Source organism: Papio anubis, chromosome 11 (genome assembly GCF_008728515.1).
Source record: "Papio anubis isolate 15944 chromosome 11, Panubis1.0, whole genome shotgun sequence".
NCBI classification, from domain to species: Eukaryota; Metazoa; Chordata; class Mammalia; order Primates; family Cercopithecidae; genus Papio; species Papio anubis.
The window spans coordinates 68208178-68230970 of NC_044986.1; the positions used below are offsets into that span (position 1 = coordinate 68208178).

Genomic DNA, 22793 nt, shown 5'->3' on the forward strand with positions numbered 1-22793 from the left:
ATTCTCAGGTTCAAGTGCAGCAGCAGGGAAGACAGCACTTGTCTCTTTCCCCTCCCTGGCAGAAGCCCTCAGGTCGGCTCTAGATAGATCCATTCTGCCCCAGTGACCATTCCTGAGCCCCTCACTGTGGCCAGGGAAGTGAGATGTGCTGATTACTTAGGCCTAAGTCACATGCCCATCCTTGGAGCTGGGGGCAGTCCTACCTACCCAGCATTCCAGGCCTCAGAGCCTGGAAGGGAGGGTCCACAGGGGGACATTCAGGACATGGCCTTCCCAGGGGAGCATCGGGCAGTGCTCATGGACAAAAACAAGAGGTGCCCACTGCAGCCTTGGAGGCCACATAAGGTTTCAGTACATGAAGAAGCAGGGAGGGCATTTCAGGCAGAGGCACCAGCCCATGCAAGAGCCTGGAGGTGGGAAAGCGCCCTGTGTGCATCAGCACATGTGCATACACTGCAGCTGGCCATGGAGTGGCCCACACTGGGGAAGGGGAGGCTGTGATCAGGCAGGGCCATGTGTGGAGGCCTAAACATTGGCCAAGAAGTTTAGTCTTCGGTCTCTGGGCAGCAGGGAACCCTTGGGGGCCCCAGAGGGGAAGAGTGGTAGGATGAGGCCTGTGCCACCAGGTGCCCCTGGTCCTCCCAGGAAGTTTGCAGTAGCTAAGTAAGAAGGGAATGAATTCTCTGGGCCTCACTCTTTCCAACCATCCGTCCCTTCCCAGCCTGCCCATGCCCAGAAGCCTCTGCCCTCTGCCCTGCTCTCCTCCCCTCTTGGAATGGCCACCCACCCTCTGGAGACTTGTTATCACCCCTGAGTCCAGCCTTCACGTTGGGCATTGGCTGGCAGGAGGAGAGGGCTTCCGCCAGCCTTCCAGGGAGCCTCCCCCACACACACCAGTCCCAGCCAGAGCAATAAGCCAGCCCCCAAGGGTGGTGGGAGGCTAGTCTGGAGAGGAGCTTTGGAGGGTGAGAAGACCTACCTCCAGTGAGCGACAGCACAGCCACATATGGTCAGCTGGCCTGGGAAGAAGCATGGAGTCACCCTAGGCCTCCAGCCTACTCCAGCTGCCTGCACTCCCCGCTGGGGTGACTACTCTTGTCTGGACATGCAGCGCTGGTTACAAGCTCCTTCCTCCAGGGAGGACAACTCAAGAGCTGCCCCGGGGCTGAGTGAGTGCCCCATCCTCACCACCTCCCAGCCCTGGGAGGTTCCTGCTGGGAACTGGACGGACACAGTCTCCTGGTACCTCAGGCTTAGATCCCAAGCAAAACCCGTGTCTCTGAATGCAGAGGGGATGTTTGTTTGACCTATGCAATATTGTATAAAGAATGACCATTAGGCCGGGCGCGGTGGCTCAAGCCTGTAATCCCAGCACTTTGGGAGGCCGAGGCGGGTGGATCACGAGGTCAGGAGATCGAGACCATCCGGGCTAACATGGTGAAACCCCGTCTCTACTAAAAATACAAAAAACTAGCCGGGCGTGGTGGCGGGCGCCTGTAGTCCCAGCTACTCGGAGGCTGAGGCAGGAGAATGGCGTGAACCTGGGAGGCGGAGCTTGCAGTGAGCCTAGATCGCGCCACTGCACTCCAGCCTGGGTGACACAGCGCGAGACTCCGTCTCAAAAAAAAAAAAATAAAAAAAAAAAAATAAATAAATAAATAAAAAAAAGAATGACCATTAGTTGTGAACATTTAAAGATCGGGAGATTTTATTTAAAAGCTCAGATGTTCAATTTCTCATGAGAAATCAGAAGATCTGGTGTCCCTGGGCCCACATTCTGCCTGTCAGCTGTGGTCTGGGGTGGAGCACAGCTGCCCCTCGAGCAGGGGCCCATCCAGGTGTTTGGCCCAGGTGCTGTACCCGCCAGTCCCTGAGAGCAGTTGGCTTTTTGCTCTTAGTACCTGTATCTGCATCCTAAATTTGCCACGACAAACTACCACAAACTTAAAACAGCAGAAGTGTATTCTCTCCTGGTTGTCGAGGCCAGAAGTTAGAAATTAAGGTGTTGGCAGGGGCATGCGTCCTCCAAAGGCTCTAGGGAGAATCAGTCCTAGACTCTCCCAGTTTCTGGAGTTGCTAGGCATTCAGTGGCTTGTGGCAGCGTCACTCCAGCCTCTGCCTCCATCTGCATGTGGCCGCCTCCTCTCTGTCTCAAATCTCCCTCTGCCTTTCTCTTACAAGGACACTTGCCATTGGGTTTATGGGCCACCCAGATCGCCCAGGATGATCACTTCTCAAGACCTTTAACATAATTACATTTTCAAAGGCCTTTTTTCCCAAAGAAATTAACCTTCACAGGTTCCCAGGGATTTAACATGGGTCTGTTTTTTGGGAGCCATCATTCAATCCACTCGAGTGCCTCGGTTACCGCCTCCGTAAAATGGGGATGACAGTAAAGTGCCTGCTTCGTGGGTTGCTGTGAGGACTAAACAGGTTAGAAGAATGGCTGGCACATGGTGTTATCTAAGTTTTAGATACTGTTAGTGTTATTCCTAAGCTAAAAAGAAGTCACCCCTTGCAAAGGCTAGGGCAGATGGGGTGGAACAGGGCACCTCTCTGGCTGGTGCCCAGGAGTGTGCAAAGGCACAGGCAGCTGCTAACACCTGTCTTCCTTCAACTCCCACAGACAACGGCCCTGTAGGGAAGCGGCACACAGGCACAGCCACCGTGTTCGTCACTGTCCTGGACGTAAATGACAACCGGCCCATCTTTCTGCAGAGCAGCTATGAGGCCAGCATCCCCGAGGACATCCCCGAAGGCCACAGCATTGTGCAGGCAGGTGGCCCGTGGCTTCTGGGGCAGGTGGTGGGCTGGGGGAGGTGGGGCCACACACAGCCCTGAGGGCACATGCTCAGTGGCACCAGAGGCAAAAGCAGGTAGGGGCCCAGGGTGGGTCTGCTGCTCTGGAAGGTGCTGTGGGGAAAGGGGAACCCAGGCCCCCTCCCATCCCAGAGAGTCTGGGCCCCCAGGTTGCAGAGCTGAGGATAGGGCTCTGGCTACCCACAAACAGAAGGAAGCCTTGGCCTCCCCCTCCATATCTCCTGCCCCACCCAGAAGGGCCTTTCAGAGTAGGGGGGAGAAGGAGATGTCACAATTTCCCGGAAAGGAGTTGAGGAGAGAGCCAGGGCCCAGCAAGGCCCAGAACAGAGCCGCTTTCACAGAGCCCTTGGCCGAGGCTCCCCTCTTAGGAAGTAAACAGGCACAAGAAGAAAGGGCTCCTTTGCCCAGGGAGCAGGCATAACAGCTCCAAGACTCAGAGGGAGAGTGGGGAGGACCCTGAAAACGATTTGGGTGCCCCCCAACCTCTGCCCAGAGGCCTCAGTTGCTGGGTGGGGAGGGAGGCCCGGAATGAATGAGTCTCTTTACCAGCTATGGGATTTCCGACTCGGAGGCTGAGCCAAACAGCGAATCTGGGCCTGCCCACTGGGGCAGGCTCCTGGGCTTGGGAGGGACAGAAGCGTGGGAGGCTGGCAATGCTCCCCTCCCTGCATCGGGACCAGGAGGAGGGCAGGAAAGGGCTGGGGAGCAGGGAGCTGACTCCCAGAAACACAGAGAGCCCAGAAAGCTCTGGGGATTTGCGAGAGTGTGGTGGCTAGCTCTAGAAGGAGGAAGGAGAGGGTTCTCTCGATCAGAGCCTCAGCTTGTAAGGACTTGGAGTGTAACCCCCTGGCCTGGTACCTGAAACCCAATTGAAAGCCCCTCCGCCTCCTGGGCTTTTCCTTCTTCAGGCCTCAGGGCAGCCTCACCCCCTACCCCAACCTCCAGGAAGAGAGTGCCTAGTGGCCAGCAGGGCCTGCTGGTGGGGTGGATGGCTATAGGCTGAATCCAGCCTGGGATGTGCAGGGAGGTCCCAGGGGAAGCAAACCAGGAAGAGGTTACTGAGCCGGAAGGGAGAAAGGAGCAAAACCCTTAGGGAGGAGGCCTGCCCCACTTTCTAAACCCAAAGACTTGGTTTCTATTCACACAATACTACTCCCACTGAAATCCTAGAACCAGCGAGTTAATACAGGGCAGCGCTGATTTCTCCCATTTCTCAGGGAGAAATGCAGGGTCTCAGGATGACTTCTCCAAGGTCCTCTAAGTAAGTTTCTTGTGAAGCTGGACTCACTTTTTGAGATCAGATTGACTTGGAAGGGACAGTGGGCTTCTCCAGTAGGGCCTGCTTGGAGAGAAATCTTTCTAGGGGCATCTGAGGGAAGATGAGGCTCTGTGTTGTGCCGGCTCCCACCAGGACTCCTGCCTCAGAGGGTGGGGACACCCCCAGGCTGGGCCACTCTTCACTCTGTACACAGAAACCTCATACTTCTGTGCACAGAACTGGGGAGTCAAAGTGAGGGGCTGGACAAGGTCTGGCTCTCTGCAAGCTCCCAAGCTGGTAGGAAAGAGAAGACATAGACAAGAAGGACCCATGCTGCCAAGAGAATGTTCCTTGTCCTCCCCAAGAGAGGTAGGAGACAGTAGGGGCGGCTCCAGACAAGAGGGCTTCACGGAGTGGGTATATGTGAAGCATAAGCCACAGTTAGTGGGTGACAGGTTGTTCAGTTTTCCTGGAGTTTTGGATCAAGATGAGGCTAGAAAGGTTCACTGGAGCCAGCTCCCAGGGGGCACTGCACGCTGGGCTGAGGAGCTTTGGCTATGTCCATTTGGCACTAGGGAGCCAGTGAAGGTTTTGGAGCTGGGGAGTGGCAAGCCAGAGCTCACTCCTTGGGAAGACTTGGCTGGCTGCGTGGGTCACAGCAGGATGGGGCTGGGGCAGCTTTGTGATGGGATCCTGGCCAGCTGACTGGGACAGGAGCTGGGCAGCCCAGGTCCTCCCTCTGCCCACCCTTCAAATTTGGGACCTGACCAAAATGTTTAACCCTGGCGTTGGGGTGAGAGGTCAAGGGTTTGGGATTCTGAGAAGCCCATCCTGGGGTGGGACTGCTTTGACAGGTAGTCAGCAAAGCACTCACCAAAACCATAGATAGCATCCCTAGTGTGGGCCGGACCCGAGACCCCACAGCTGTCCTGGAGAGATCTGGACCATGCCACCCTCAAGGAGGCCGCTGCTTTCCCTGGGTGAGGTGTGGAGCTGCTGTGAGCTGTCCTCCTCCAAGCCCCGGTGGCATCACCTCCAGCTGCTGGAAGTGCCCTGCCTCTTGCCACTCTGTCACAGCACCTGCTCTGGCCTCTGAAGGGAGCCTCCTTGTTTATCCTCAGTCCTTCCTGATCGATCCTAACGTGGGTGCCCTGAAGAGGGGCCACCAAGATGGCTGCCAAGACCGTGCTTGGAGAGCCCCGCTTGCTCCTCCTCCCAGCCGGCACCCAGGCATCTGATCCACCAGGAGGGAGGCAGCTGCTCCCACAGGCAGCGCCAGGCAGATGCTGGCAGCATCCAGGAAACCCAAGGAAGGCAGCCCCGAGGTTTTGCTCCAGCACTGGGCCAGCACAGATGGCAGGACAGTGCCTTGGCCCTGGTGTAGGCTGAGCATTTCACTTAGCTAAAGAAAACCTTTGCCATTTGGCAACTTCTCCAAGCTGGGCTTTGGCACGTGGAGGGCAAGGCTTCTGTGACGAACGAGGCTGCTGCTTCTAGGAGGTGGTTACAAGCCCCAGGTTGTACCCTGTGGAGCCTCAGGCCAAAGGCCCAGATGACCACGAGTGCTCATCTCTTGACCAGAAGTCTTTCATCAAGCAGCAGCTAGGGGGTCTGCAGAGAGGAAGGTGCTCTTCTGAGGATCATCTTTAGGGAAGGGCACTGGCCTGGGCATACAAGGAGCTTCAGGGGTGAGTGTGTGGCCCGGGCTGCTTGGGCCACTGTCTTCCTGCAGCCTGCAGCACCGGTCTCTGAAGCAGGAGGATTGACAGGTAGACCTGGGGGGTGTGGGGGCATGTGTGTGGACACCCCATCACATCTTGGTAGACTCCGTGCAGTCACAGTGGCCGCGGTGGTCGTCGGGGCCCGGCAGGGGCCGTCGAGGGGCGGTGGGCCGGCCACGGCGGAAGCTGTGCAGGGAGAGGCGCAGGGAGCCCAGGCGCTTCCAGAGCCGGAGCTGGGGCTCACTGGGGCTCCCGGGGTGGTGGGGCATGCACTCGCGAGCCCTGCGGCGGCTCGGGTCCAGCGCGGCCGGCTTGCAGAGCGTCATGAACAGCAGACAGGTGGCCAGCAGGAGGAAGATGCAGGCCAGGGCAATGAGCATGGGGAGGGGGTCAGTTGCCTCTGCAAGGGTCCCGGGAGTGACGGGAGCTGAGAGAAAGGCGAGGGGGCTGATGGTTGGGGAGCTGTCAAGGCTGGGGCCCTCTGTGCTCATGGCTCCTGCAACAGCAACAGGACAGAAGCTCAAAGCCAGATCAGCTGGACCCAGGGCAGCGGGTGTGGGGAAGACTTACCTAGGGAACATGGATGGGGTGAGGCACTGTTAAACTGGACAGCATCATACCCACATCACAGGTTAGGACACCGAGGTCCAGAGACATGACAAGTCTAAGCGCACACACAGCTGAGCAGTGATGGAGCTGGGCCCAAGCTCAAGCCCTCTTCCTGCTCCACCCCTGCCCATCTGACATGGAGACAAGAGGGCAGTGCCTGTCCGCATTTTCACATCAATCCTCGTGGATCATCACAGGGTCTTAGGCCTGGAAACTTGGGACCAACTCCGTCAATAACTTGCTCTGTGGCCAGCAGCGAGTTATGGATGGTAAGAGGCTATAGCTGCCAGGGTCCCTAGCAGTTATCTAATGCTCAAGCTGCAAACTGGGGGCCCACAGGTGTGTTTAGTTGGGTCCTTGCCGTGTTTTTATCAATTTAATTGTGAGTATTTTCAAAATAATAACAGATTTCACAAAAATATCTGGGTGCCTGAACTCCCTTGAAATGTCAGAATTTCACCACTGGCACTGGCCCATGTTCCTGCCTCATCCCCGTGTCTGGGGTTGAGCAGCCACTGCCCCTGTAGACAGGACACTGACCTCACACTCCCCACAGGCCCACCACAGACCTTATTTCACCTGCCTGGCCCCGTAGGGATTCCTGTGGCTGCTTCCCAATGCAGTCCAACTTGCTCCCATGACAGGTGGAAAACTGAGGTCCAAAGAGGGGATTTGGCATTAGGGAGCCAGTGAAGGTTTTAGAGGTGGGGAGTGACAAGCCAGAGCTCACTCCTTGGGAAGGCTTGGCTGGCTGCATTGTGGGTCACAGCAGGGTGGGGTGGGGCAGCTTGGTGGTGGGAAGGCCAAGGCCATATTGTGAGCCAGTGGCCGAGTAAAGGCCAGAAGCAGGTCTCCTGACTCCTGGCCCCACGGCCTTGCCACCCCTCTGGCCCCTAACCCTTTCTGAGCTCAGTGAACTGCTCTGGGAACAGGTGGGAAATACACCCACAAGGAGTTGACAAGGGGGCTGGAAACCCCCCAGGGACATCGTGCACCTGACAGGGCATTTTCGTTCCCACCGAAGATCATCCCATTAGATGCAGTGCAGCAGATGGTCCTCGTCGATGGAAAACCAGGCTGAGCTTTTGGCTCAATATGTCTAGGGTGATAAAAACGCTCACAGAGCCTGGCCGGCAGATAACGCGTGGCCAGAGGGTACAGATGAGCAGCGCCACCTGGAGAGCACCGACTGGGCCCTCTCGAGGAAGTGGACGAGCCTCAGCCCAGACCCACGGTGCCAGTGCCGGAGTGCAGGCCCAGTGTGGGCAGCTCTGTCAATTTCCCAAGAGAAGCCAGAAATCTGGATTTTTTTAAGGCAAACATTCTAGACGTTTAAATGTTGGCAGCTAATTCAAACTTGTTGAAGGCAAGAAAGAAGAGAGGTGGGGTGGGGGAGAACACAGCAAAAGCCAAATAAACTTGATTTCAAAATAATGTGAAATGAATTTTCAAATATTTGAAACACTCCATAGGCCAAACCAAACACATAAGCAGAGGACGTCCAGCCTGCAGGTCAGCATATGTGATCTTTAAATTCTACTGACGTGGACAAGCAATCCCAGGGGTTCTGATAAAAAGTCATGATTTCCCTTTGACCTTGGGGTCTTTCCTTTTCATGAGGGTGGAGGATAGCAGATTTTCCTCCTTCCCAACTTGCAGCTTAGATAGCAGTTGAGTTTCTAGCACGGAAGCTCAGGAGGAGGAAAGGCGTCAGGTCACGCTCAGAGAAGCCCTGCCACAGGTAGCGGGGAGGGGAGCGGGCCATCTAGTCCCCCACCCAAGGGACTCCTGTCCCTACCCCGGGCACTCACCAGCAGTCGCAGGACCTCACTCCTGGCTCCCCGTGCCCAGTCGACTGAGGGCATGCAGAGCACCCCACCTCCCACCCACTCCCCACCACAACCCCTCCCAGCACTTCCAGGCAGAAAACGACCCCTCCCAGCGCCCGGCTGGAAAGTGTGATGCCCGTCTAGCTGCCCAGGGCCTCCGCCTTTGCGGCATCAGGCCTAGAGAGCACTCTGGCTGGGCAGCTGTGCATGGGTTGGTCTTTCCTTGAGTCTGAGCAGGGAGGAGGGACAGGGTGTGCTCACTGCCCACTGTCGTGGGGAGAAAATCAGCCATCCCTCTCTTCTACCCTGGACGATGCTTGGCTGGGAATAAGAAAACGGCAGCCTGAAATGGGGAATGCCTCAATCCTACTAGTTCTAATGTTATTTCAAGGCCTTCAAAGGAATCTGGAGACCCTACTGGGTTAGCAAAGAGGATCCAAGCTTCAGGCCTTGGGACCTGCTTTAATAAAAAAATAAGTGAGGCCAGGCGTGTTGGCTCACGCCTGTAATCCCAGCACTTTGGGAGGCCGAGGCAGGAGGTTCACTTGAGCCCAGGAGTTTGAGAACAGCTTGGGCAACATAGTGAGACATCATTTCTTAAAAAAAAAAAAAATTTTAATTAGCCAGGTGTTGTGGTATGTGCCTGTGGCCCCAGCTACTCAGGAGGCTAAGGCAGAAGGATCATTTGAACCCAAAAGTTTGAGGCTACAGTGAGCTAGATTCATGCCACTGAGCTACAGCCTGAGCGACAGAGCAACACTCTGTCTCAAAAAAAAAAAAAAAAAAAAAAGTTAAGTGGAGTTGTAATTAGCATCTGAGTAGTTCCTGTGGCAACGATCCTAAGTGCTTGAAAACAACACGACACCCTTCCTGGAGCACGAGGCAAGTCCAGATGCCAGGCCCCTTGACACCCTCTACTGACCAACCAGCAAAGGCCAGCAAGTGCTGGGAGCGGACGCCTTGCCCGGACCAAGGCCAGGAATCATCTGGAGGGCAGTTGAAGCCACTCCCTTCCCACTGGGACCAGGGTATACCAGCAGGCCCTGCTCTGGACATATCTCTGCAAGCTCAGTGTAGAAGCCTCCTTTTCCCTTGGAGTTCCACAGAGCAGGACCTGCTGTGGGCAGAGAAGACTGCTGTGTGGCCTCGGGCTGGTCCCTGCCCCTTACTGGGCCTTGTTTCCACTCTCTACAGAACCAGAGGACTGCCTAGGTCTGAACGCACCCTCACATTCTCCCAGGAGTCCCTCAGCAAGGGTCTCCACCACACTTCCCTCTCCAAGCCTTCTCCTGCAGTCCCCCAAGCACTGACCTCAGAGCCAGACCCCAGCTGTCCCGAGCTCTGTGGAGACGTCTTCTCAGCTGTGGAAGGGAGGCCCGAAGAGCCCTGGGCAGTACCTGTGACCCCAGCCCTGCCCAGGCTCTGTTGTGCCCTGCAGCCCTCGGTCAGCCTGGCCAGCAGAGTGGCCTCCCCGTCACTCCCCAGCTGGACCTGGCTTTGTCTGGAAGAGTTCAGGCTCTGCCTTGGGGGAGGGGATAGCTAAGGGAGAAGGGATGGCAACTGGGTTGGGAAGAGGGAGAAGGGAGCTGTCCAGAGACTCTAGGATGCCCCCCCGCCCCCCCGCCTTCCCACCGCCTCGCTCCAGCCTGTCTCCTTGGAGCCTTCTCAGGGCTGGGGGACTCTGGGAAGACGCAGAGGGAGGACTTTACTGCCTCTGTGGCCCCGTGGCGCTCACCTTCCCCTGTTGGAAGTTTGAATGGTATGGTCGGCGGCAGCCAGCGGGTCGCTATTCAGTGGCTGCCAGTCACCAGGTTACCCGGGAGAGAGGTTACCAGCCATGGCGGGAGGGGAGCAGGCAGAGTGTTAGGCCCTGGCAGCCCCTGAGGCCCCTCTTACAGCGTCCCTGGGCCCCGCTCCTTCCAGGCTTTTCCCTCGGCTTCTAGAAAAGCACCTTTCCTTTGAAGGTGTCTGGCTACAGAAGCGAGGGGTGAGGGGCATCTTCAAAGGTCAGGGGTATCCCAGGGCAGAAAGCACAAGAGTGAGGGACTGCGAAGGCCATGCTCCCCACAGTGCGAGTGAGCCACAGGAGACCTCCACCGGAGGCTCTTTCCAAACCAGAACACACACAAACACACACACACAAACACAGACACACACTTCCCTCCCCCAGCCTTCTTTCTCCCCAGAAGCCAGAGCTTCTCTGGCAACCAGACGCCTGCTTAGGAGCCCAAGTCTTCCGCAGCTTCCCCACCAGGGACCTCCAAGCTCCCAGAACTGCAACTCAAGACGGGAGTCATGGCTCTGTCCAAGACCTGAGCCTCAGACCCATTCCCTTCTTTGGAGCCCCAGTTTATGGTTTTTAGCTCTTCCCTCCTGCCCTTGCCCACAAAAAGAGGCACTGTCTGCCAACTCCAAGATGGACGGGAGCTTTCCTATAGGCTGTTAGGGCTGGAGCGGTCCTCAAGGGTCATCTAACTCCTCTTCTGAGAGAAGAGCCCCCCTCTTCTCTCAGAGGACCAAACTGAGTCCCAGAGAGGTGTGACCTGCCCAGAGGCACCCAGCAAGGGAGTGGTGGGAGACTTGGTGTGTCCCCTGTGCCGGGTGGGCAGGGGCAGGCAGTAGGCATCCAGTGTAGGCAAAGCATCCAGCCCAAAGGTGTTCCCAATGCCCAGAGCCCTCGTTGGGATTCCTGCCCCTCCCATCACAGCCTTCACTGCCCTCATTTTCCTTAACTTCCTCTTCTAAAACCAACTGAACACTTCATCTGTGGCCCCCATTCCTCCTGAGATGGCAGAAGGCAAAGCTTCCAGGGTGGTGCAGGCTGCTGGAGTAGGGAGGCATCAAGGAAATCTCACCACGGATAGACACGCAAGGGCGTGCTCTGGGCAACATGGCTGTCTTCCCAGTCCTGAGCCCTTCCAGATCTGGACAATTGAAGCACCCTGTTACATCCCTCCACCTGCCAGCTCCTAAGATTTCTCAGGGAATGGGGAGAGAAAGAACTGCAAGGCAAGGGGCAACCCAGCCATCCCCAGCTCTGGCATAAATCAAGAGGGCTCCCTGGAGAAGGTGGCATCACTCATGTCAACCTTTACCACACATCCCCATGCTAGGCACCAGCCAAGATGCTTTGCAGGATGACTTCTGATCTTCCTCTCAACCCTGCAAGGTTGGTCATCATTGTGCCCAGTCTAAAGATGAGGAAACTGAGGCTCAAGGGGGCTAAAGTACTTATCCATGGTGCCATAGAGAGTAAGTGACAAATCCTAAATTCATGCTTGGGTGTGCCTGACCCAGAGCCTTTGTTCTTTTTGCTCCAGTGTACTGGTCCTCCCCACCGTCAACATGCTCATCAGAATCCTCAGACATGCTTACAGCAGTGTCCAGGTGTGCATCGAGCCTGACCAGGCCAGCGCCTGTTGCAGGCTCCTTGCTCTCCCTCCATACCACCATGTCTGTGTTCGCTGTCCTGTGGAGGCTCCAGGGCCTCAGTGCTGCTGATTGAGGCTGTCATTCCACTCTTCCAACCACAGCCCTCTGCTGTCCCTGCATGAGCCCTTCACTCCAGACTGGGGTCCCAGTTCCTTCCTCAGCCTCCCCAGCTGCCTCTACTTCGGCTCACACTGTTTCCCAGCACAAATGTTCCTCCCACCTCTCTCTGCTAAGCCAGGTTTCCACCATCCTTCCAAACCCAGCTCCCTCCTTTGGAAGCCTTCAGCCAATCCCACCCTCACTGTTTTCTTGATCTTTGCTAGCAGGAACCCATCCCCATCTTCTCTGCAGGTTTGTCCAGTGAGCAAAGATAGGAAAGCCTGCATTAGGGCTTTGGGTGGCAAGAAAGAAATCCATTCTATATTATCTTAGGCAGGGCCAGACACGGTGGCTCACACCTGTAATCCCAGCACTTTGGGAAGCCAAGGCGGGAGGATTGCTTGAGCTCAGGAGTTCAAGACCAGCCTCGGCAATATAGCAAGACCCTGTCTCTACAAAAAATTAATAATAATCTAGGCAGAAGGAGAAGTGTACTGGAGCAATACTGAGATACCCCACGGGATCAAAGGAAAAATCAAACAGGGAGCGAGGCACAGATGGGCTCCTGGAATAGCTGGGCCCAGGGATGCAAACCAGGCCTGAGTGTTGTATGTGTCCTTCATTCGTGCTCACTGAGTGTCAGCCTAGTTCCTCTCCCTGGAGCTCTGCTTCTAAGTCATTCACATGTTTGACCCTGCTGTGTGCCAGGATTGTTGTTCCAGAGACCAGGGATATCACAGTGCACAAAGTCCTTTCTTCCTGTGGGGATATAGGCAATAAACAAAGATAGTGTGTATCAGAGGGTGACCAGGGGTAGGGAAGTCCAGGACATTGGAGTGGGGGCTATAATTTCATATGTAGTGCACAGGGAGGGTCTTAGGAGAAGATATTTGAATAAAGACCTGAAGGAGATGAGGGCATGAACATGCAAATATCTGGAGGGAGAGCTTGCCAGGAAACAGCCAGGGCAGAAGCCATGAGGCCAGCACACGCTTGGTGTTCAAGAAACAGCCAGGAGACCAGTGTGCTAGGGCAATTAAGAGGAGAGAGTGGTGAGAGGTGGGGCCCAGGGGTGTGCAAGAGAGGGTCTGTTGACATTCCCACATTTTACTGCTAGAAAGACTGACTCAATCTCTCTGGGCTCAAGGTCAACAATCCCAGAGAGGGATGCGATTGGCCGAGCTTTGATCAGGCACCTGGTCCTGGACCAATCCCCTCTGAACATCTTGGCAGGCTCAGGAAGAAAATGGCAGCTCCCGTGCACACCACAGGGGTGAAGTGAGAGGTGGTGAGACAAGGAGGGGCAGACCCAGAAGAAGTGGGAGAGCCCAGGGTCTTACAAAGCAATTCACCACAGATCCGATAGGATGACATGTCATGGGAGGTTCCAGCCTCTTCCTGCACTGCCCTGGGGGAGTAGGGGATTGTTCTCCACTTGTTTTGGGTGGACAGTGGGTAAAGTAGGTATTCAGTTGTTGGCTTGACAGGACTCACGTTGGGATCAGCTATGGTTCTGCCAGGAGCCTTGAGGCTGGACTCCTTGTAAAAAGGGCTGAGCACTAGGCAGTGTCTCAGAGTGACTACAACATCCCCCACACACACAAGCCCACCAGAGGCAACACATAAACACACAAGCCTGAGGTGCAGCCACACCAGCTGGGTTGATCTGAAGCTAGACTGGGGTGATGGTGCATGTGAACTCACGTGGGAGGAGGGCTCCTGGGCTTCCACGAAGTGACCGTTACAGTGTACAGTGCTGGCTGGGACCCAGTGTGGCCAGAATAGCTTCGGGCTAAGGAAATGCGGGCAAGAAGCAACCCTGTTGTCCAGCCACCCTGGGAGAGGTTCCTGGGCTCTGAAAGGCTGCCAGGTAGGGATGTAGAGGGATGGGACAGCCTGAGAGAATCTCGACCCAGTGAGCTGCAGTGCCATCTTTCACCTTCTCCCCCGTCCTCCCTGCGAACCTGAAGGAGGATCGGGGCAGAGCTGGCCCTGGACAGGGCCACAGGGGCCTTCAGCGGTTGGACATCCTCATGGGGATCAGAAAGACACACCCCCAGCCTCTGTGGGAGACCACTGGTTTTGGCAGGATGGGGTAGGATGCGTGAAGGGAAGGAAAGGGGGTCTAAAAACCTCTTATCTCCCTGCTGGGTGGCATTCAAGAAGTAACTCGTGTCTCATTCTCCCTCAGCTGAAAGCCACAGACGCGGACGAGGGCGAGTTTGGGCGTGTGTGGTACCGCATCCTCCATGGTGAGTGAGGCTGCCCTAGGATGGGGGGCCACCCTTCTGCCCGGGCGAGGGCAGAGCTTCTCTAGGCTTCCAAAGGTCTGGGAGATGAAGCCAAGAAAACCCCCAGGGCTGTACACATGGGGCAAGGCCAGGGGGAGGAAACAGGGACATTCTCCTTATTCACACAAGGTCGGTGAGGGGGCAGCTTTTTTGATTATTTGTTTTTAAGACGGAGTCTCCCTCTGTCGCCCAGGCTGGAGTGCAGTGGCGTGATTTCTGCTCACTGCAACCTCCGCCTCCCAGGTTCCAGTGATTCTTGTGCCTCAGCTTCCCAAGTAGCTGGGACTACAGGCACGTGCCTGTAATTTTTTGTACTTTTAGTAGAGACAGGGTTTCACCATGTTAACCAGGATGGCCTCAATCTCCTGACCTCGTGATCCACCTGCCTCGGCCTCCCAAAGTGCTGGGATTACAGGCATGAGCCACCGCACCCCCAGGTGGCTTTTAATTGCCGTATTCCTGAAGTCCATGGTGTCCTACAGAGCTTCCCAAAGCTATGGCCCTGACAGATAGGGCCCAGAGCCCAGGGCAGCCCCCAGCAGCACACTCCCCAGGAACTGGGTCTCAATGGTCCAACCAGAATCTCGTGCCCATCCCTGAACCAATCACTATGGCCAGGGAATAAAACGTGCTAATCCTCCCACTTCTCAGATCAGGGGTAAAGTCACTGCCCACAAATGTTATGGACTGAGAGTAGAGAAGAGTGGATCCCCAAAGGAAAATCAGGGTGCTGTGCCCAAAAGATAGGGGAATGAGTGCTGGACCAGCACTGAGATGTCCACTAAATCCTGGATTCAACCACCCATGGAGAATTTGGTTTCGGTCCCTGTTTTTGGAGTGCCCCAGCTTCTTCTGAAATATTAAAAAGGCCTCACACTACCCACTTCTGTGGGTGTAGGAGCAGGGCGAGGGGGACCAGCAGGAGCCCCACCTGCTGGGGACCATCAACACCAAGATGAAGGCTTTCAGGAGAGAGCTGCAGGCCTTCCTGGAGCAGGAGAACCACGCTGGGGATGGCCTGTCTGCCTTGCGCCACCTCACAGAGTCCTCCAGCTTCCTCTCCACTGTGACTTCTGTGTCCCGGAAGACCCCCATTCTCCTCACAAAGAGGGAGCATGGGAACTTCTGCCCCCAACCATGGCAGGCTGGCACAGCAGGAGACTTCTGGGCAGGGCCGGTTTTCCAGGGGGTCTGTCCCTCCACACAGGTAACCATGGCAACAACTTCCGAATCCATGTCAGCAATGGGCTCCTGATGCGAGGGCCCCGGCCCCTGGACCGAGAGCGGAACTCATCCCACGTGCTGATAGTGGAGGCCTACAACCACGACCTGGGCCCCATGCGGAGCTCCGTCAGGGTGAGTCTCAGGGCAGGCTGGGGTGCTGACCTCAGGACGGGGCCAAGCCCACCGCTAGAACAGAGAAGGCCATTAGTTGGTGCCTGGTGTGGGCAGGGCCACCACCAGGTTTAGGAGCTGAATGACATCTGGGGCTAAGGGTTCGGTGACAGGTGCCCAGCCTGGGACTTGGACTTGTCATTTTGCTCTGAGTCTGTTCCTCCAGCTGTGGAAAGGAGTCAGTGATAATGACGTCTGTCCTAAGGGATGAAAGAGGTATCCTTACTGTACTAACCCCTGTATCCACAGAGCTCTCTAGGGTAAGTCAAGGAAATCTCACATGGGTGATCTTGGAGGTACAGTTGCCAACCTCATTTTACAGATGAGAAAACTGAGGCACAGAGAAGTTGCTAGTGATAGAATCAGGACTGGAGCCCCCATCTTCTGAATCCAAGTTCAGTGCCCTTTCCAATGAAAGTGACCCTAACATATTCCAGTCACCTCTCCCAGCTGCCTCATCAAATGTATTCTTTTCTGCCCAGCCTCACCTGCGCAGCCAAAATCAAATCAGCCTTAGTCCTCCCGAATGGCTGAAAACCTACACACAGATGCTCCCTCTGGTTGTGTTATGTGCACTACCGCCAGCAGGGGGATGACTGAGATGACCTCTCAAGGCCACCTCACCCCCACCCCTGCACACTCAGCGGCCCCCAGCCCCTTCCCCTAAACCAGTGAGTCAGACCCCGGACATTAGGAGTAGGAGGGAGATGGGAAGAGTCAGGCGGAGCAAGCAGGGACTTTCACCCAGAACTGAGCGCCCCGCTCCTCTTCTCAGCCCCGTCTCCACCCCCTGCTTCCCCCAGGCTGGAAACAATGAGCAGTGGTCACCGGGTACTCACGATCACAAACACGATGGGTCTGACTGCGCAGGGGCTGTGCTGGGGCGGGTGACTCAGCCCTGACCCAGCTCCTGCTGACACCCCCACGGCTTTGCCCCAGGAAGTGCTGGGAAGAAACCTGGGTCTTTGCAACTGCCCTGAGTGAGACCTGCCCTGTGGAAATGGCTGAGGGGGTCAGATCCCCTGGTTCTTACAGGGCCCTGATGATGGAGACTCAGACACAGTGACCTGGACATGCACACAGCCATGCTGGCCTGCATAACTGTGAGTCTCATTCGTGGGCTGGTCAGTACGCCCCCATCCGAGCCTGCCTTGTGTGGGGCCCACTTCAGGCCACAGAGTGACGGATGTCAGCGAAGCTGGGGTTGGGTCTCTAAACTTCAGACTTCCTAACACAGCCCTCCAGGTGGCCCTCACTTCCCACTCCCTCCCCGAGGCGTGGTGGGCGCCTGCCTCCAGGATCTGCTCCCATCAATGCCTCGGCATCGTGGCTGCAAACCTCTTTTAGCCACAAACCTTCTGTTTAAACAAAATGATATGCAGCATCCCAGGGTACGGTGTAAAACAGATCGAAGCCAGGCTGTGACGATCACTGCAGGGGTGGGGCTCCCAGAGCCACACCCGCTCAGCTACTTACCTCCTGCCCCTGTCCCCGTGAACCCTGAGGAATAATAAACCCTCACACGTGCCCGATATTTTTCTAAATGCCTCGTGTACTTTAACCTCTGTAACTCTCATAATAGCCCTATGAAGTTGGCACTGTTAATACCTCCATTTTACAGATAACATGATTGAGGCAAAGAGGAATTCGCCGACTTGTTCAGGGTCACACAGTGGTAAGGGTGGAGCCAGGCTTCATGCCGCGGCAGCCAGCTCAAGCCTGTCCCCTTAATAGCTACACCCCACTGCCTCACACAAGCCTCTTCAGAGCCCAGTCGGAAACCACTGCCTCATCCCCTCAGGGTAATTTTAAGGTGAGAATTTGGGGGCTGGTCCCTGGGGCAGGGACTTGGTGGCACTGTAGCACACAGCCTCCACAGCTGTGAGACCCGGGAGAGCTGGGGACCTTCCTGCAGGCAATGTGGGGACTCTGGCTTTCCGCTGGATTCACTTTCCCAGCAGCAGGGGACAGACAGCTTGCAGGAACCATCCACATCCTCCAGTTCCTGCCTCAGAGACCGGGGACAGCCCCAGTGAGGGGCCAGGGAGTGCAGAGTGAGACAGTCCCCATAGAGACTGGGTGTCTCAGGGTGTACACGGCACATACACACTCAAACACACACACATGCCCACGCACACCTCCTCTCCCTGTCCTCCTAACCACTAACACCCCATTTTACAGATGAGGAAACTGAGGCACAGCACTGCACTGGCACAGCACTGGACAGGCACAGCACTGGACAGAAAGCAGGTCTGGTTCTCCAGGAAGCGCAGTAGCTCCCACTTGCTCAGCAAGAACCTGACAGACCTCTGCTTCCTGTACATCTGTGCCTCTCAAGTTCGCAAACCATCTTGCCTCCTCCTGTCTCTGCTGCTAAAAACAAGGCTGAAACCAACCAGAGGATGGTGGCATGTAGCCAGACTCATGGAGGACAGGCCACACCCCAGCTCCGTGCCACCTCTCTCATCTTGTCATTGTACTGTCAGCCCGGCCCTGTTTTTTCCTCACAACTCTTGGAGTCAAGGTCATTTGGACAAGTAGATTCAGGAAGGGTAAGGCCCACAGTTTTGAAAGAGGAGTGGTTAGTTTCTGTTTACAGAAAGAGTTCCCGAAATTCATCCATGCAAATTCCCCCCGCACCCACCCTACCCAGGATCTTCCCCAGCCAAGTTCTGGGTGAAGCCAAATTTAGAAGTTTCCAGCGTGTGAACAGCTGCGCTCTGGAGTGGACGTATTAGTTTGCATAGTGGGTTCTGGGTGTCTGGACATGAAAATTCTGATGACACAGCAGAGCTGTGAGAACCCTAGGAGCAGCGATGCAGAGAAACTTTTACCCGCCTATGCCTCTTCGCCCCCAGCCCTGCCACCCTCCCCACCCTGGAGTCCTCCACTGGTCAGGCTGCTGTTTTTGGCTTCTACCAGCCAGAGGCTGTGTCACTTCTCCCCAGCTGATTCCCAGCTAATCCCCAAAGAGAAAGCAGGGCTGATCCTAGAGGCAGTGACCAGGTGCCAGACACACACGCCTCTGCTACACATGCCGCCGGCCCCTCCCTTAGTGCTGGTCACCACATGCAAAGTCTGCATGGAGAGTCACAGCCCCTTCCCCATTTGCTCCCCTCTCCACTTTGCTGGCAAGTTCCTACTGGCCCTGGCTCTGTTTGTCTGGGAAGAGGGTGCCTCTCCTGTTCTGGGGCCAGCTCACCACAGCATAGAGCAAAGAGCTAAAAGCTAAAAACTCCTGGGCTCCAGCAATCCTCCCGCCTTAGCCTCCCTAGTAGCTGGGATTACAGATGCATGTCACCACCCCCGGCTAATTTTTTTTAAAGACAGAGTCTCACTATGTTGCCCAGGCTGGTCTCAAACTCCTGGGCTCAAGCGATCCTCCTGCCTCTCCCTCCCTAGTAGCTGGGACTCCAGGTGCGTGCTATCACCCCTGGCTAATTTCTTTTGTATTTTTTGCAAAGACAGAGTCTTACTATGGTACCCAGGCTGGTCTCGAATTCCTGGGCTCAAGAGATCCCCCACCTCAGCCTCCCACATTTATGATTACGGGCAAGAGCCACCATGCCTGACCTCCATAAACACCTTTTAAACTGTATTATGTTCATGATGTACAATGCACACATTCATAAAGAGGACTTAGAAAGTGCTGTTAAGCGGTGAGGAAAATGATGTGTAATTGCACAATTCAGAAACAGCCACTGCCTTGGGTGGGGGCCTCAGAAGCAAACCCCTGAAACAAGGATTGGTGTGAAAGTAATGTGTAAGAAGCGCCCACAGGAAAAGGTGGAACAGGGTGCGACCAGAAAGGAAAAACAGCCAGCAAAGTGGCATGGAGGGAGCTAGGCCTCCATCCCCCAGGGAGCCCTAAAGCATCCCCTCACTGCCCCAAACAGGGCCAAGGAAGGTGGAGTCTTTGCTCTCCACGCCTATCAATCATTGGCTCAGGGCTGCCCTAAGGGACGGAAGTTCCCAGGCATTTCTGCTCACTGGGCTGGTTTCCAGCAGCCTGGGTGTGGGTGCAGTGAGGTGGGGTTGGTCCTCCTCAAAGAGCCTGAGGGTCTGGGAGCTGGCTGTGAGAAGGTGCACAAGAATTGTAAAGAGTGCTGAGCACTGACATTCTCTACTACAACTGCCATTGTATTTTAACCTGTATTCTCCAAGATATATTTTGATATTTGATTGTGATCACTTTGAATTTTTTCGAGAACTTTTGCAGGCCCTGGGCTCATTTGTCTTCATAACAACCTTAGGAGTAGCCTGGAGTGTGAATTATTATCTTAATATTACCACTTCATAGCTGGGAAACTGGTGGCCCCAAAGAGTCACTAATTAGTCAGACGTTCCCACAGCGTTAGTCAAAGAGCCAAGAGCAAGATGAAGTTCATTCCAAAACAAGTAATGTTTGAGCATCTGCCACGCGCCAGGTGCTATGCAAGGTGGTAGGACACAGTGACACACCAGACAGGCCCCGGGTCCCAGAGGGAGCTCATAGCAGGCCCAGGAGAGCAGTGACCACATTAGCTGGCCACAGCGGGCCAAGCCCTGGGCTTCCCTGGGCACCCCGCCCTGACCTTGCACCCCTGGCCCGGCTCCCGCAGGTGATTGTGTACGTGGAGGATGTCAACGATGAGGCCCCCGTGTTCACACAGCAGCAGTACAGCCGTCTGGGGCTTCGAGAGACCGCAGGCATTGGAACATCAGTCATCGTGGTCCGAGCCACAGACCGAGACTCTGGTGAGGCTGGCAGGAGGAAGCTGGGGGTCCCATTGCTCAGAGCAAATCTCCCCGGCTCACCCAGCCTCTCCTTCGAAACGGTCATCCCTGATGCTTCAGGCTCCTCATTTAGCCATGTCTAGGCCAGAGAGGGGCTGCTGGGATGGTCTTGATCACTTCCCACCAGATGCCCTGGCCTGAGAGGGTTGGAATCAGGGAGAGTTGTCCTAACCACTGGGTGGACAGAGGAGAGACCACAAGCTTGAGAAGTCCAGCTCCATCATCCCAGGACCCAGCAGCTCCCACTAGCCTTTGGAGAGGGGCTGAGCAGAGTTGGGAGGGGTAAAGAGGACCCATCAGAAAGCTGGCTGTGGCCTGGCCTGCTCCTCCAGCCCCTCCATGCCCTCCAGGACCAGCTCAGGGCCTAGCACACACAGCCCCCCTGACCCTGTGCAAGGGACAGTGCCTTTCTGTGCTACAGGGCAGTAGCCTGAAGGCAGCCTGAACCTTGCCAAGGGTCCAAGCCCTAGAGCCACAGCCGGCAGCGCAAAATGAAGGGGAAGCATGCCGGGTCTCTGTGGCCCTCTGTGCGGCCTGGGCTGTCTGGCCTGTGCCTCAGTCAGCGATATGACTGAAAAGGAGCATTTTCTGGGGACCCACCGTCCCCCAGAGAGGCTCCCTGAGCTGCTCATCCTTCATGTCAGCTACTCAGGTGACCCCTAACCCCTCTCTCAGCATCCTCAGATTATCTGTGGCACGCATGGGATGGGGTGGAGGGAGAAATGGCTGCAGATTCTCAGGCGGAGTCTCAGGCACGTTAGTAGAGTTTAGGGCACATACGCGGCTACGGCCCCATGGTTTGTGGCCTTTTCTATGTCAGGGATCCACTCCCCAGAAAATGCACATCCAGTCAGAGTCCCCAGGTAATTCCAAGGAAGTCTTGGATTCCCAGAGTGGTTTGATGACCACTCCCTTCCCTGACCTCCCCTTGAGGTCTGTGAACTTCAGTTTTGGAATGCCAGCTTTAGCTCCTGATTGAATGGTTTGTTTCAAGGCACAGGAATTTGGGGTGTAGGGAGTGGGGACGATGGGGGAAGGTGTCTCTGACACTGAGGCCCTTCTTTCGAAGGGACCAAACCAAGGCTTGGCCACCTGTGAGGATGCTTTCTAGATCAAAGCCTCCACGACAAGAGATCCTTCATTTCCCCAACCCTTGTATGTCCAGATATCAAAGGAAGGTACATGAGCTGGAATTCTGAGGCTCCAGGAGCAGACCCAACTCCCTCTGTCATATATCTAGTGCCAAGGCCAAGCCCCAGAGGAAGGCTCAACAGTGCATGCTGGATCTTGCCATCCACATTGACCTTAACCCATCCTCTGCCTCATCTCTGGGGATGATCCCTCCCACAGAGGTGGGGCAGCCCATGCTGGGTGAGCCACCCAGAGGGTATGGGTGTGGCAGCTTGAGAAGCCACAGCACAGCCCCACTCAGTTCTATCTGGGACTGCACAGTCTCTGTGTCCTCCTGCAGGGGACGGTGGCCTGGTGAACTACCGCATCCTGTCGGGCGCAGAGGGGAAGTTTGAGATTGACGAGAGCACAGGGCTTATCATCACTGTGGATTACCTGGACTACGAGACCAAGACCAGCTACATGATGAACGTGTCGGCCACTGACCAGGCCCCGCCCTTCAACCAGGGCTTCTGCAGCGTCTACATCACTCTGCTCAACGAGCTGGATGAGGCCGTGCAGTTCTCCAATGCCTCGTACGAGGTTGCCATCCTGGAGAATCTCGCACTGGGTACCGAGATTGTGCGGGTCCAAGCCTACTCCATCGACAACCTCAACCAGATCACGTACCGCTTCGACGCCTATACCAGCACCCAGGCCAAAGCCCTCTTCAAGATAGATGCCATCACGGTGAGGGGCTGGGGCAGGGAGCACCATTTCTTCTAATCTAACCAACATCGGTTGAGCTGCTTCTATGTGAACCGCACTCTCCTCTTTGTCATAAAGTGTCCTTGAGATGGCCAAGTGTGGTGTCATGTACTTGTAGTCCCAGCTGCTTGAGAGGCTGGGCAGGAAGACTGCTTGAGCCCAGGAGATTGGAGGCTGCAGTGAGCTGCGTTTGCACCACTGCACTCCAACCTGGGCAATAGAGTGAGACCTTGTCTCTCAAAAAGAAACAAAAAAAAAGTCCCTGAAATAAATATCCCTGTAACACACCCATTTTCGTATGTAAGGGTAAGATAAAGTTTATACCTATGCAGGCTGGTATCCTTCTTGTTACTAGACAAGGAAAGTCTATAGTAGGAAAAACCAACTGTTTTTCCTTCTGTTTTCACACCCATCACAGATCCCTTCACCTCTGGTCATCTAAGTGTGTGTGGGGTTTTCCCCATACCAGCAACCAGTTATCTAACTCTCTGGACACCAGCTAGGAATCCTATAGTTTGATTTAATTCTGAACATTTCTACCTGGAGTTAGTATCAGATCCCACAGGCTCACAGCTCAGTCCCTCCCACACACCAAGCAATTACCCAGCAGACACCATAGTGTCAGATCCCACAGGTTGAGGGCTCAGTCTCACAAAACTGCCTCCGCTTCAGCTGCCAGTCACAA

General features: G+C 55.5%; 2 protein-coding genes and 1 long non-coding RNA gene across 12 annotated transcripts in view; 2 read left to right on the top strand and 1 right to left on the bottom strand.

The window, feature by feature from the left end:
- Positions 1–22793, top strand: part of CDH23 (cadherin related 23) — a 419373-nt gene that overhangs the window by 315362 nt on the left and 81218 nt on the right. For all 10 annotated transcript variants that reach the window (XM_021943382.2, XM_021943384.2, XM_031652259.1 and 7 more), the window contains 5 exons: positions 2627–2775; positions 13960–14020; positions 15267–15415; positions 20056–20191; positions 21702–22090. In XM_021943382.2, coding sequence (XP_021799074.2) covers positions 2627–2775; positions 13960–14020; positions 15267–15415; positions 20056–20191; positions 21702–22090 — 884 coding nt within the window. The remainder of the gene's footprint in view (positions 1–2626; positions 2776–13959; positions 14021–15266; positions 15416–20055; positions 20192–21701; positions 22091–22793) is intronic.
- Positions 1685–9866, bottom strand: C11H10orf105 (chromosome 11 C10orf105 homolog). The gene is made up of 2 exons (XM_003903811.4): positions 9549–9866; positions 1685–6295 (listed from the first exon to the last, which is right to left on the bottom strand). Exon 2 carries the CDS (start codon positions 6288–6290, stop codon positions 5889–5891), a length of 402 nt encoding a protein of 133 aa, XP_003903860.1. The 5' UTR covers positions 6291–6295; positions 9549–9866; the 3' UTR covers positions 1685–5888.
- Positions 6291–7842, top strand: LOC110744130. The gene is made up of 2 exons (XR_002524325.2): positions 6291–6677; positions 7433–7842. It is a non-coding gene; the product is annotated as an uncharacterized LOC110744130 (long non-coding RNA).